Genomic DNA, 13,940 nt, shown 5'->3' on the forward strand with positions numbered 1-13,940 from the left:
GAAACAAATCTCTGAATTTAGGGAAATTTGAGCTACCACATTAAGGATGGTTTTGCTCCAAAATAATGACAAAAAAAAATGGTCTTGGGGAAGTTGGAAAACCTTTATAAGAGCAGAAGTCCATCTTCTTCTAGATAAGCACACCGAAAGTCACCGCACATGGGTCTGGGCAGACTTTGAGGTCATATGTATACGTCAATGAGACCCTGCTCATCCTTGGCTCAACAGTGACAATGACAAGGTTTCATCAATCACCCACAGAATTGCCCACATCCCAGAGTGAGTCTGAAGGATTCCAATCCCATTCCAAAAAAGAAAGGGAAAGGCAATTCATTAAAACAAAATTAAAATAAGCCCATAAGGCAGGCTTCTCAGATCCAAGTGCAAAGAAGACGTTGGAGGTTCTCTGGAAGCTCTGAGGGGATTTTGTCTGTTGCTTCAGAGACAGTTGCCATGACAACTTCATTTCCAAATGAATCTTAGACAGGCTTTTCTAAAACCATGTTACCTAATGACTTGCTCCAGTGCACGCAGCAAGCAAAAAACAACAGTGTTGATATTTTCTCCCTTTTTCAATATCTCCAGCTTCCAAAGCTTGAGGGTCAGAAAACTGACTTTCTTCTTTTATTTATTTCTGGTTTAAACTACATATTATTTCAACATTGTAGAATATAAGATGTTTTGCCTACAATAGTTTTTTGCATATGTGCTCATGTATATCAGGTCTTAAGCTTCTGGGGGGACTGTGGATTTCAAGTACAGTCCAGAGCCAACCACCGAACAGTATGAGGTTCCACTTTGCATCAGAAGAAGCATGAGCTACATACAGCCTTCACCCCTACATTCTAGTGTCTTTAGAACAGGAAGTTACTCTGCACCCTACCAAAAAAGAAGTATAAACACCAATCCAGCCACAACCCTTTGCTCTACAGTGATGTTCTGCCTACGAGGTATGCTAGGGCAATGGTGGCACAAAGCTTATGGGTATAACCAACCAATATTTGACTTGACTTAAAGTCCACTCCACGAGATGGCACCCATACCCAACACTGTGTGGGTAATCAAGAACCTGAGATTACATAGCCCAGGGACCCAGGGGAAAAACAAATGTTACCATTCAAAAATGAAAAAAAGGTAGCAATAAAATGACTCCCAATAGCATTCTGCTGTACTCATAGATCAATACCTTGATCAGCCATCGCCAAAGAAACTTCATCCTACAGCAGATGGGAACAAAATACAGAGACCCACAGCTAGACATTTTGTAGAGAGTGAGAGACCTGGGAACACTCAGCCCTAAGTGGGATGTTTCCATAAAACCCCTCCACTCAGAGCTCAGGGAACCCTGTCGAAGAGGAAGCAGAAAGAGTGTAAGAGCCAGAGGAGACAGAGAACACCAAGAAAACACCTCTAAATCAACAGGATGGGTGCACACATGAACTCATAGAGACTGAAGCAGCATTCTCTGGACCTGCACAGCTCTTCACCAGATGGGGTCCTAGATCTGAAAGGAGGAATGAACACACACCCCATCTCCAATCTAGAAGCTGTCTCCAATTGATAACCACTTGCAAATGAAAATTGAGTCTTCTCCAAGGGAATCTCACCAGAGAAATGAACCACTCTAAGGGTGGGCTGCATGTCCAGCAGTAGAGGACCAACAGAAAATGAACTCAACAGTATCTTTGGAGGTGCTTTGTCTTATAATGTCATCTCAGGACTTTTCCTTTTCTTAATCTATATTATTTTTCATCTTTTATTTTCATTTATGTATACATTATATCTCTTTTTACCCTACAGATCCTTTACATATATATTATGGCTTACAGTTTAGTGTGTTTCTATGGGATTCCTGAGTGGGTCTCTGCATCTATGTTTCTAGTGCCTTCTCTTGGGCTCTTTTCCTTGTTGGTTTATTTTGTCCTATTCCAATATGTTAGTTTTTGTTTATATTACATTATGTCATATTATATTATTATCCCATAGAAGCCTATTTTCTAATGAGAGAAGAAAAGGTGGTGGATCCTGATGGGAGGGAAGGGGAGGAGGAACTGGGAGTAGGGGGAGGGAAAAATATAATCAGGATATATTATGTGAGGATAAAAAAATCTATTTTCATAAAAAGAAAAAAAGAAGTAACAGCACAAGGCTGGCCAGAGAGAAGAGATAGCATCAAATGGGGCTTCACTGTCATAGCCATATCTCAGATAGCTTCTGGGAAAATAAGTAGAATTAATCTGTTCACACTTAAAGTGAGACTTCCTACTCAAGTACTCTAATCTGGACATTCCCTCACAGACATGCCAGAGGTCTACAGGCATCCCAGGTGATTCTAGATTCTTCCACATATATAGTACCAACCACCCCATAGAGGAAGCAAAATTAGATTTTTGACTACAGAGTGAAGCCCTATCTCAGAAAATAAAAATAATAAAAGAATAAGCAAGATGTTGTGTGAACATATATTTTCTCTAGGGTAACTACCCAGATGTGGAATTTCTGGGTCATAGGGCAAAGTGTTAATTCTATAAAAAGTTGGCTGAATTTTTTTCAAAAAGATACAAAGAGGGAAAATAAAAGTAAAGTATACTTTCAGAGTTAGACCTCCATAAATTAAGCAGAAGCCGCGTGGTGGTGGTGGTGGTGGAGGCGGCGGCGGCGGCGGCGGCGGCGGCGGCGGCGGCGGCAGCAGCAGCACACGCCTTTAATCCCAGCACTTGGGAGGCAGAGGCAGAAGGATCTCTGTGATTTCGAGGCCAGCCTGGTCTACAAAGCAAGTTCCAAGAAAGGCGCAAAGCTACACAGAAACCCTGTCTTGAAAAACCAAAAAATAAATAAATAAAAATAAAAATAAAAAAATAATAAAGTAAAATAAAACAAAATAAGCAGAGAAGACAGAAGCAGCTTCAGTGAGTGGGAGGGCCTTTGGAGATAGATTTGTACACTCCTACATCATTAACAGGGTATTAATCCTTCTAGCTCTTCATCACATTTTCAGATATATACCATATTTCTTGAAGCTGCAGATTTCTAAGGGGTGTTATCTTGTGTGCGTGACTGACAGGTCCATTTAGATTAACTCCTGGGAGGAGACAAAAGCATGTCTTTGAAATCATGTATGTAACCTTTGGAGTATTTAGAACGGCATGACTCCACCAAGGGACTGAGGCAGACTTCAAACCCCATTATTGGGACCAAATATCACATAACAGTATATTGGAAAGAATTGAAGAAAAAATGTTTAAATAATAATAAGTCTGTAAAATGCCCATGCTTTATCAGGAGAAGACAGCCTTTCCATAATGGGCTTCAACAACCCTGCTGCCTCCACTTCCCCATTCTCACGCAGTGTTTTAGATCGAAGTGGGGGAGGAAGTGGTTGATGCTTTCTCCCTCCCTCACACGATATCTCAGATTCTAAGGAGTGAAACTGTGGTATTTTCCCATCCTTAAAAGCAGCGAGTTACCAGGGAAACAGGAGATAGAATCAAAAGTTAATTCAAGGGGGAGAGTCCATCCCCAATAACCCCCAAACCAGCAAAAGCCTGATGAAGCACCTAACAATTTGTTTTATGATTTCAATAATATCTCCATGTGGAAGGCTCTCACATTTGTGGATTTAGTTCAAGGACTTTCACTTACACTCTTCCATAAGTAGTCAAATTTTTTTCTGAAAATTTCTAAAAAATCCATCTTGTAGTCATCCCAGAACCTGGGTACAAACAACTTTCCCTCTTAAATCAGAGTTCTCAATAGCCACTCCCCTTATTATTGGGCTATAACCAATGTGAGTTATCATATTTATCATCCCAGGAATATTGTTATTAGCTCCTTCTGAATTCTAATTAAGTATTCAGAATATGAACTTTGAAATCTTATTACTCAACACAAATCTGGCTTTCCTACTCACCAACTGTGTGAACTTGGGAAGTATGTTTTACCTTCTATGAGTTCCCAATTTTTAATGTTAAAATGGGGGAAAATAACCAAAAAGCAAAGGACACTTTAATAAATAAATGAGGCAGAATCAACCATGAGCTGCTCCGTGCTTCCAGGCGTGGAGGACAGCCACAGCAGCTCCCACCTCAGGTAGGGCACCATTGTGGTGAGTGAGTGAGTTGAGCACAGGTTGGACAAATGAGAGAGAGAGAGAGAGAGAGAGAGAGAGAGAGAGAGAGAGAGAGAGAGAGAGAGAGAGGTATCAGGAATCTTAAAAGTTCTTATTAAGCCGGGCGGTGGTGGCGCACGCATTTAATCCCAGCACTCGGGAGGCAGAGCCAGGAGGATCTCTGTGAGTTCGAGGCCAGCCTGGGCTACCAAGTGAGTTCCAGGAAAGGCGCAAAGCTACACAGAGAAACCCTGTCTCGAAAAACCAAAAAAAAAAAAAAAGTTCTTATTAATAAAATCAAACTTGTGGCCAGTTATTGGGGTGAATGCTGGAAGGTCAGAGAAGCAGAACAAGCCACAGCCAACCTCACCTGGGCAACTTCTCAGCTGGTCTTGTTTCCTCAGACTGGAAGCCTCTGTGTCCTCATCCCAATGGATCTCAGCTGAACTGCTACTCGAAAGCCTGAAGCTTAACCAGCTAAAAGCTTCTAGTTTCTGGTCCTCATGCCTTATATACCTTTCTGCTTTCTACCATCACTCCCTGGGATTAAAGGCTTGCTTTCTGGGATTAAAGGCGTGAGTTACCATGCTTGGCTGTATCCTTGAACACATGGATTTCTGCCTCTGGAATGCTAGGATTAATGGAGTGTGCTACCACTGCCTATCCTAAGTATCTAGTGGCTTTTCTGTTCTCTGACCCCAGAAGCAGATCTGAAGAGGTGACGGTAGTGAGGAATGGGCTGATGTGGATGACCTTCTTGACTCCCACGGCCACTCCCAGGCCTGTGCTGCTGCCAAGGGCCCTGTCTTGGTCCATGGCCGTGATGCAGTAGTGGGAGTCTGTGTTGAGCTGACCCTGCTGGCAGCGGGGCAGGTGAGCCAGTCCTGTGAACATGAGAGGAGAGCCACCCTTTCTCCCTCCCTCATGTGCCATGTGGTGGCATGGGTGAAGGAAATGTGCCCCTTCACCTCTACACTGCTTACTGCACCTCGTTCTTGTAGCTCAACTCTGACACTGCGATGACTTGACTCTGTCACAGAAGCAGCAGTACCTCCAAGCACGGTCAGTTGTCTTGCATCTCTATCATCTCCCCCTTTCTGCCTCCCAGGCCTGTTTGACACCTCTTGAACTCTGCTGTGGCATTTTTAACCTTTCATGGCTGTCTTATAGCTTACATATATACACATGTGTGTGTATATATATATGTGTGTGTGTGCGTGTGTGTGTGTGTGTGTGTGTGTGTGTGTGTGTGTGTGTATTTGTGTTTATACATGTATATGTATATATGTGTGATGAATTTATTGTGTGAAGTATATGATGTGATCTGAGAGTTAATATTTGTCATTTTAATTGGAATAAAAGGGCTGAGGAGATGCCTCAGTGGATCAAGGGTTGCTATGCCAACATGAGGTTACCTTTAATTGTCAACCTGACACAACCTGAGAAAAGAGTATACTATGGGGGACTATCTACATTGGGTTGTCCTGTGGGCATGTCTGTGGGATAGTGTCTTAACTAAGTCAAATGATGTGGGGAAGACCCAGACCACTGTGGGTGGCCCCATTCCCTGAGCAAGGAGTCCTGTTGAGAGTGGAGAAATGAAACTGAACTCCTGCAAGCACACAAGTGAGCATTCAGTTCTCTCTGCTCTTGGTTCCACACAATAAAGAACTATAACCTCGAATTATAAGTTAAAATAAACCCTTTCTCCCCTAAGTTGCTTTTTTTCCTTTTATGGTAATTATGATTTCTATTTTATTTTTAAAATTTGTATTAATATGCACAGTATTAGGTGTAATTGGGACATTTCCTTTTTATTAGTTTTCTTTTACTTTTTGGAATTATAATTATATCATTTCTCCCTTCTCTTTCCTCCCCATATACACCTACTTGCTCTTTTTCAAATTCATTTTAAATGCATGCTCCTTTTTCATAATTGTTGTTGCCTTTTGTCAGGGTAATTTATTACTGTTACAGAAATGAAACCAGAGCAAGGACTTGGGGTCCTTAGCATGCAGATAAAATGGCATGGTGGAGAATGTTCCCAATTCCAGTGCTGTGAGGACAAAAACAAGTGGATCCTCACAGCTTGCTGGCCAGACAGTCCAGCCAAAATGTGGGCTCCAGATTCAGTGAAAATCCAGTCTCAAAAAACTAAGGTAGAGAGCAATAGAGGAAGACACAGGCATCAGCCTCTGGCCTGTACATGTGAGGGCTAGGTAAAAGAGATCACAGTCACATCTAAACAATAACAAACAACTTCAAGGAAGAGCATTTGAGACACAAGAGTGCCCAGAGTAATCAACAGCCTAGGGCCGCATCTTTCAAAGCTGTCAACAAATATACAGCAAATAAAGAAATCAACCAGAAGAAAAATTTTAAAGCAAGTCCAGCAACTGACAGCAAAAACTTAAAGCAAATAAATCTGAAATTAAATCGAAACCATATTCCACATTTAAGTGAATGAATCTGTCAGTTCACCAAATCAAAACATGTCCCTCTCATTTAAAAGGGATCATAATTGGCGGCTATTTGTGTACAATAAATTACCTCCCAGTGAACGTTCACTTAGCAATTATTAGCTGTATGGATAAAATGTTAGGGACAAGGTGGTGAGAATTTCAAGAGCAAGTGGTAAACTCTGTTACTAACAACTTAAGTGGCAAACTGAAAATAACCTTGAGCTAAGTCATTCTCTTGCGCTTGTCTTCCTGTACAGTTTTCACTTTACTTAGTTCAATTCAGTTTTATGCTAAATATGTCATGATTTTATTTCTTAAGTCCCAATCAGATCAAAACTTCCTTCACAGTGAGTTCTAAGTCCTGTGGCTTTGTTGTGCATTAACACGTCCACTGATAATCATGGGCACATTCTACACCTCAAAAACTCACTACATGTAATGGAATTGCACATAAATATTATGCAGTAAATATCTATATCACAAACCTGTAAGTCTTGGGATCCCTTTTTACTGTGTGAAATAATTCATCGGAGTTTTTTATAAGCAACCCTCTTATTCTCCCTTTCATTAAAAAATAAATAAAAAGCAATATGGGCTACACAGAGCTAGATTGACTGAAATTGAGTTAAGAAGCCTTGACATCCTAAAATCCAGAAAGTTTCTGCCTGTCAAAGTCAAGGTGTTTGTGAAAGAAACCTTTCCCTTTCTCGTCAGTGTTCAGTCAACAAAGAGGCAGGAATTGCTTCGAAGGAGATAGAGAGCTGCCAAGCACAGAACTTTCAAAGCTGAGTTGTTTTTTAAAGGACGTGGGTTTGAGAAGAGTGTTAGAAAAACAGAGTTGTACTAATTAATACGAAAATACTGTAACATCTATTTTTATTAAGAAGTGTAAAAGACACAAAAGGCATTATCAGCAAGCTACAAAGTGTCATGTGGACAGGTTTGCTCAGGACAATCCCAAAACCACAAATGTAATTTCCTGAAAGGACAATATATAGTCTGATGAGTAGAAGCAGGGAAATTATTCTAGGCATAACAAAGATATTTTAATTGATTAGTAAATTAAATTAACCATTTTATATGTACAAAGGAACTACACAATTAAAGGAAAGCAATGGAGCAAAACTCTCTGATTCGGTACACACTCCTGTGTCATCCTGTCTATGGGTCACATGAGATTGTCAACCGGAAAAAAGACTCACACGCTCTGTTGAACTCCAATATTTTGCAACCTTGGGGGATTCTATTCTGGCTCCTATCTTAGTTTCTTTCCTATTCCTGTGATAAATTCTTCTGAAAAAAAATTGTAAAGAAGGGAGGTTTGGTTTTAGTTCACACTTAGAGGACTAGCCCATCATGGTGGGGGAGGGAGTCCAAGGAGGACAGAACTATCCGCATTTCTGACAGTCTGGATCCTCACCGAGGAAACGGATCCTCTTCACAACGGCCTCTCAGACATTCTCAGGGGAACCTTAGTCTAGATGGTGCCTCACAAAAGCATCCAGAGGGGGGTCTCCTAGGTGGATCTAGATACTTCAAGATGATAATTAACAGTAACTATCGCAATTCCTCAGGAATAGGTGGGGGCTTCCAAACCCCTCCTCCAACCATGATGGGATGCTGACAGGCCAGGCCTTGTGCACATCTTTTTTTTTTTTTTTCAGATCACACTTTATTGGAGCGCCTCTTTGTTAAGGGAGAGCGGGAGGTGAGGGGCCCTTGTGCACATCTTATGCAAATAACCACAGCTGCTGTGGTTTCATGACTGTGGCAGCCATGCCATGTCCAGGAGACAGGGTTTAACAGCACTCCTTCTCATCTTCCAGCTCTTACCTTCTTTCTCTCCTCCCTCTTCAGTGTTCCCTGAGCTTAGGAGGAAGAACTATAATGTCCTGCATAGGGTAGGACATTCAACAACTATTTACTCTCAGCACTTCAACTCATTGTAATTTTCTTCTAGAACAAGTAGCTTTGCCTGGGGGACTTGGTTTAATCCAGGTGACTGACGGTCCATTTGGGTTGACTCTTAGATGAGAGAAAAATGGTACATCTTTATACATTATCAGAAAGCATCCTAGTTGATAGTAGTATTATAAAGCTTATGGCTCCTGGAACTGGCTTTAGGGAGTTATCTGTTCAAGATGTTATATCTCCTCCCAAGGCCAGAAATACAACTCAAGTTTCATTCTTCAGACTGGTTATGTTGAGTTTCAGGAATTTATTTTTTATATTTCTTGTCCTTGGTTATTCATAGTTGTATATGGATGCTTAAATATGCCTTATTGGGATATAATTGAAATTTAAGAAAATGAACAGAATTTATATGACCAGTTCAGCAATTTTAACAAAGTATTTATCCATGCAATTAATATGTGTTATTTCCTTTTCCTAAAAAGTTCTATACTGGGGCCTGGGGAGATGGCTCAGAGGTTAAAAGCACTGGCTGCTCTTCTGGAGGACCTGGGCTCAATTCCCATCACCCACATAGCAGCCCACAGCTGTCTGTAGCTCCAGTTCCAGGGGACCTGACACCTTCACATAGGCGTGCATACAAGCAAAACATCAATGCATGTAAAAAATACAAAGAAATCATAAAAAATACTTTTAAATGTTCTGTACTATAATGAGTTACCCTTTGTCCTGCCATATGGCACTGTTTCAGGGGAGACATGAGCAAATGTCTACTCATTCCAGGTTAGGGAACCAATGGAAGTACAAAAGTGAATACTAGCAAATCAATGAGTTTATTGGGGTCACTTACAGGAATATGGGTGAGGAATTACAGGAGCAGGAATGGCTCATATACAGCTCCATCACCAAAACCCAACCCCAGCATGGGTGGTGCCTCATGAAAGCTGGGAACCTGGGGCTCACTGCACAGTTCTCAGGTATCTTGACAGACTGGAGAGTCTCTTCCGGGCAGCACATTTGGTGTGAGCCTCTTCCAAGCAGCTCAGCTGGTCACTGCTTCTTCCTGGTCTCCTCGTCTCACTCTGTCTCTTCCAGGCAGCTCATCTGTGTTGAGCCTATTCTAGGCAGCTCAGCTTGTCTGAGAATGTCTCTCCAGGATGCTCACTGCTTATAAACATGTGAGGAGAGAGAGGTCTAGAAAATTAGGTCAATTTCAGAAACTTACTGAAGCAATTGAGTTTTTCACTTCCTGAACTTAAAGAGCTTCCTTGCAGGATGGAGTGTTTCATCTTCCCTTAGAACATCTTGTGTCTTGAGGAGCTTCTCTCCAAAGTGGAAGGTTTTTATGGGAGACGGAGTTGCTAAACCACACCCTACATTTCAGTCCTAAGCAACTACTGACTGACTAGACTAGTTTTTCCTATTTTTAAAATTATAAAATACGTTAGCTACTTTAATATGAAGTTCCTTTCTCTGAGCATGAAGTTTGAGGTTTGTTCGTGCTGAGATTCTGTGCTGTGTGTATCTGTCCCTTGTCATTGCTAAATAGTATTCACTCACATGGATATATTAAAATTTGTATGTTCATTCACCACTTTGGGAAAATTTGGATTGCTTCCAATTGAAGGCTAAGATAAACAAAGCTGCTATAAATGTCCATACACAAGTTTTTATGGATATATGCTTCCAACTGTGTTTTAGTAAATACTTAGAAGTGGATTTTCTGTGTCAAGTAGAACATCTAATTTTAACTTTACAAAAAATCATTTGCGGTGTTTTCTAAAGTAGTTCTGCCATTTTACTCTTTAAGAAGCCATAAATGATGACCTAGTGTGCTAATCAGTACTCAGTATTGTCAGTGTCTTTAATTTATCCAATAAGTAATTTATTTATTCTGTTGGATGTCTAAAAGCATAGTGATTTTATCTGCACTTCCTTTATCGTTCATAATATTATAGCATCATTCACATTCACATCCTTTACCTGATTACACGTTGTTTATTGGGTGATTATTGTTTCTAAATAATGAGTCTGGACATGAGTACAGACACAGCAGGCGTCACCGTCGTTTTCTTTCCCTATTTCTTCACTTGCCTTAATTTTTTTGTCCAAACCCCAAACTATACAAATCTATATAAGCACCTACATCTGCTACTTTAGATTCTAACTCAGCAAACCCACAACCTCTACCAAGAGAATGTGGGCCATATGCAAATTAAGGCTTCTGCCTTTCCTGGCTGTGGAGCTAGCTTACCACATTTCCCAGGAATGGTTCATTAGTGCCCTGCCACCTCTTCCTGCGACCACAGCAAGGAGAGAACTATCATTTCTCCCTCCTGACTCTTGAAGATGAATGAAAACGAGAGGTAAGATCCTCTTCCTGAAGACTCACTTCTACCCTGCAATACCATTCCAGGGCACTTTACAGAAATCCAGGTGTCAGCTTTCGAGGGTATTAGCAATATTCAGGGGTGCACTTCATTTTCTAAGTTCAGGCATCTAAAGACAAGGATAGGAGAGACAGGCAGGAAGGCTGAGTCAGAACATTTGGCTAACCTGGGGCAAACAAGCAAATGCTGCCCCATCAGTGTGGTATGCTCCAATGAGAAAACAGGAACAGAGGACTGGCCAAAGAAACAAGGAGTCGGCATAAACAGTTGAGTAAGAGACGTCCAGACTCCCCGACTCCTCTGTTCTAGCTCCAGGTGGCCTCAAAGCCATTTTCCTGTCTCGACTTCTGTTTCCCCAACATTTGTGCTAAGGTAGTCTGCTTTGGTCAACTCCTATAAGAACTCCTTGGTCACTGCAGTCAGGATGAGTCTGGAGTGGAAATACAGCAGCTCAAACATTGCTTGTTACAAGAAATGAAGTTCATCTCGTCGGGCAAGCAGGCGGGCAGCAAGCCTGTCAGAGCCACGCATCGGTAAAACCCTTGTCTCTTTATGCTGAGTGAAGCCATCACAAGAACGGGATTGGGCCAAGCAGGCCAGACCTGTCCAAGAGTCTGTTTTACCTGGTTTCTGATATTTAAATGATCCCTGTCACCCACCAAAAGGAAATAGTTCAATAAAGCCGAAGACAGGAGAAATTGTTTCTGTTTATTAGAGTAAAATAACCAAAAGTGCATTCTTTGCTGATTTTTTTTAATTCATATTTCTAGTCATCTAGCATTTGGGATGTTCAGGGGAAAAGAAGTCTTCCCACCAGGATACCAAAAATACTAAATAAAAAGGTTAAAAGTAAAAGTAGTCAACTACTAATAGGTTTAGCTCGTCCTTAAAATTCAATGCAAATAAATTGCTTCCTCTAATAAACAGATGTTTGATGATGCCTTGGTAAATAAATGCATCCCCCGAAGTATTCACTGCCTCCTTAAACCACCCAGAACCTTGTTTGGTTACCCAAGTCACAGATTTCTCCATCAAGGCTCAACTATTTAAATTCACCCTCCACCAAAAAAATTCTAAATTCTAAATTTTCTTAAAATAATACATAACTTTACATTCATTGTCTTTATAAACACTAAGTCCCTGGATGTCCTAATGCAGAGAGTCATGGTACAGAGTTCCACACATGGCCTCAGTCCTACCTCAATGAGAACCACATAACACAGTAATATTTTTCCCTTTTCACTTGGCCAAGACTGACTTAAAGAAGTTTTCTTCTCTTGTCTTCTTTAACAACAATAGCAGAATTGGAATATGTTTTTGAAGAGTTATGTTATTTTTTAATAGAATCAGATTCTAATTTGTTGCCAAAGCTGTAAAAGGGAAATCAGAAAAAATGATAATGTTGCAAGAAAACACAGCATAAAGAAACAAAGAGCAAATGGGAATCCAACCAACTAGATTTGAATGCATTCGTGGAACCAGATAGTGTTGACCCCCTGAGTAACAATATATTTCTGAGTCCCCAATGGGTAATATCTGAGACTAAATTAAATTGCTTCTGAGACCTTTTCAGCACTAAGTAGTCTAAAGAACTATAAAATATGTATAAAATCAAGAAATCTGGAAAGAGTTTGGAGAGAGCAAAGGTCAGAAAGAATAGAGCTATGTTAAACTCTTGTTCAAAAGTTAAAATGTGAAACTCTGTTTCTGGGATAGATGCAGCTCACTGGTAAGGCAATTATCCCATATCCATAAAGACCTGAGTACATTTCCTAGTGCCACAAACTTCTTGTGGAAGAGGAGAAAATTTAGTAAAACCTTGAACCCCCTCATGGTAACATTGAATCTTCTTATCTAAGCACCTTCTTTCCATAGGAATACTGCTCATTGACCAGTCATACCACTGAAGCTCATTACACTGCTCCTCAAGAAAATATTCTCTTACCCAAGGTTTTCCTCAAAGCAACTTTGACATCCTTATTTCTCAAGCTATAGATCAGAGGGTTCAACATGGGCACCACAATGGTATAGAACAGGGAAGACACTTTTCCTTGGTCAAGGGACAAAACAGAAGGTGGCTGGAGGTACATGAAAGCCCCAGAACCAAAGAAAAGACAAACCACAATCATGTGGGAGCTGCAGGTGCTGAAGGCCTTGGACCTGCCCTCTGTGGAATGCATGCGAAGAATGCTGGAGAGGATGAGGGCATAAGAAATGAAGATGGTAACAATGGGCACACCGATATCGAAACTCACAAAAATAAGGACTACCAACTCATTCACATAGGTACTAGTGCAAGAGTGTTCCAGAAGGGGAAGGATGTCACACATGTCACAAAAGCTCAGTCTCACCATGGATATTGTGTGGGCCATGGCTCCAACAAAGCCCATCACATACACACCAAGCAAAAGAAGTAAACACACCTGGGGAGACATGGTGATCATATACATCAGAGGGTTACAGATGGCAACATAACGGTCATATGCCATGGCTGAAAGAATGAAGGACTCAGAGACTACAAAGAAACAGAAGAAAAAGAGCTGGGTCATACAACCCGAGTGGGAGATGATGTTCTTCTTTGAAACAAAACTCATCAGCATTTTGGGGGAGATGGTGGAGGAGTAACAGGAATCTATTAAGGAGAGATTGAAGAGAAAGAAGTACATGGGGGTGTGCAAGTGAGGGTTCAGCCCTATCAGGGAGATCAAACCCAGGTTCCCCACCACAGTGACCATGTAGAATCCTAGGAACAGGAAGAAGAGGGGCATGCGGAGTCCTGGCTGGTCTGTCAGGCCTGCGAGGATGAACTCAGTCACAGAGGAATTCTTGATAGTCATTCTTCTCAGGAAGGAGGCCTGTGTGACAGAGAAGAGAACCAATGGAGACAAAGAAACATCATCACCGTCCTCACAAACCTAAGTCCTCTTCATGAAAATGGAATCCAAAGGAGAGGTGAGCTCTGGTAGGAAGGCTTAAGTATATTTAAGGTGAATAGTTGTGAACTAACATGTGACTCTAATTTCCAGAGCACATTAAAGGGCTACACTTAACCTCCCGAATGAAAGCAAG

General features: G+C 41.1%; 1 protein-coding gene across 1 annotated transcript; it reads right to left on the reverse strand.

The window, feature by feature from the left end:
* Positions 1-12,693: 12,693 nt before the first annotated feature.
* Positions 12,694-13,726, reverse strand: LOC114684946 (olfactory receptor 145-like). Its single transcript, XM_028859497.1, has one exon. It carries the CDS (start codon positions 13,706-13,708, stop codon positions 12,797-12,799), a length of 912 nt encoding a protein of 303 aa, XP_028715330.1. The 5' UTR covers positions 13,709-13,726; the 3' UTR covers positions 12,694-12,796.
* Positions 13,727-13,940: the final 214 nt, after the last annotated feature.

This window comes from Peromyscus leucopus, chromosome 7, assembly GCF_004664715.2.
Source record: "Peromyscus leucopus breed LL Stock chromosome 7, UCI_PerLeu_2.1, whole genome shotgun sequence".
In the NCBI taxonomy this organism is placed as follows: Eukaryota; Metazoa; Chordata; class Mammalia; order Rodentia; family Cricetidae; genus Peromyscus; species Peromyscus leucopus.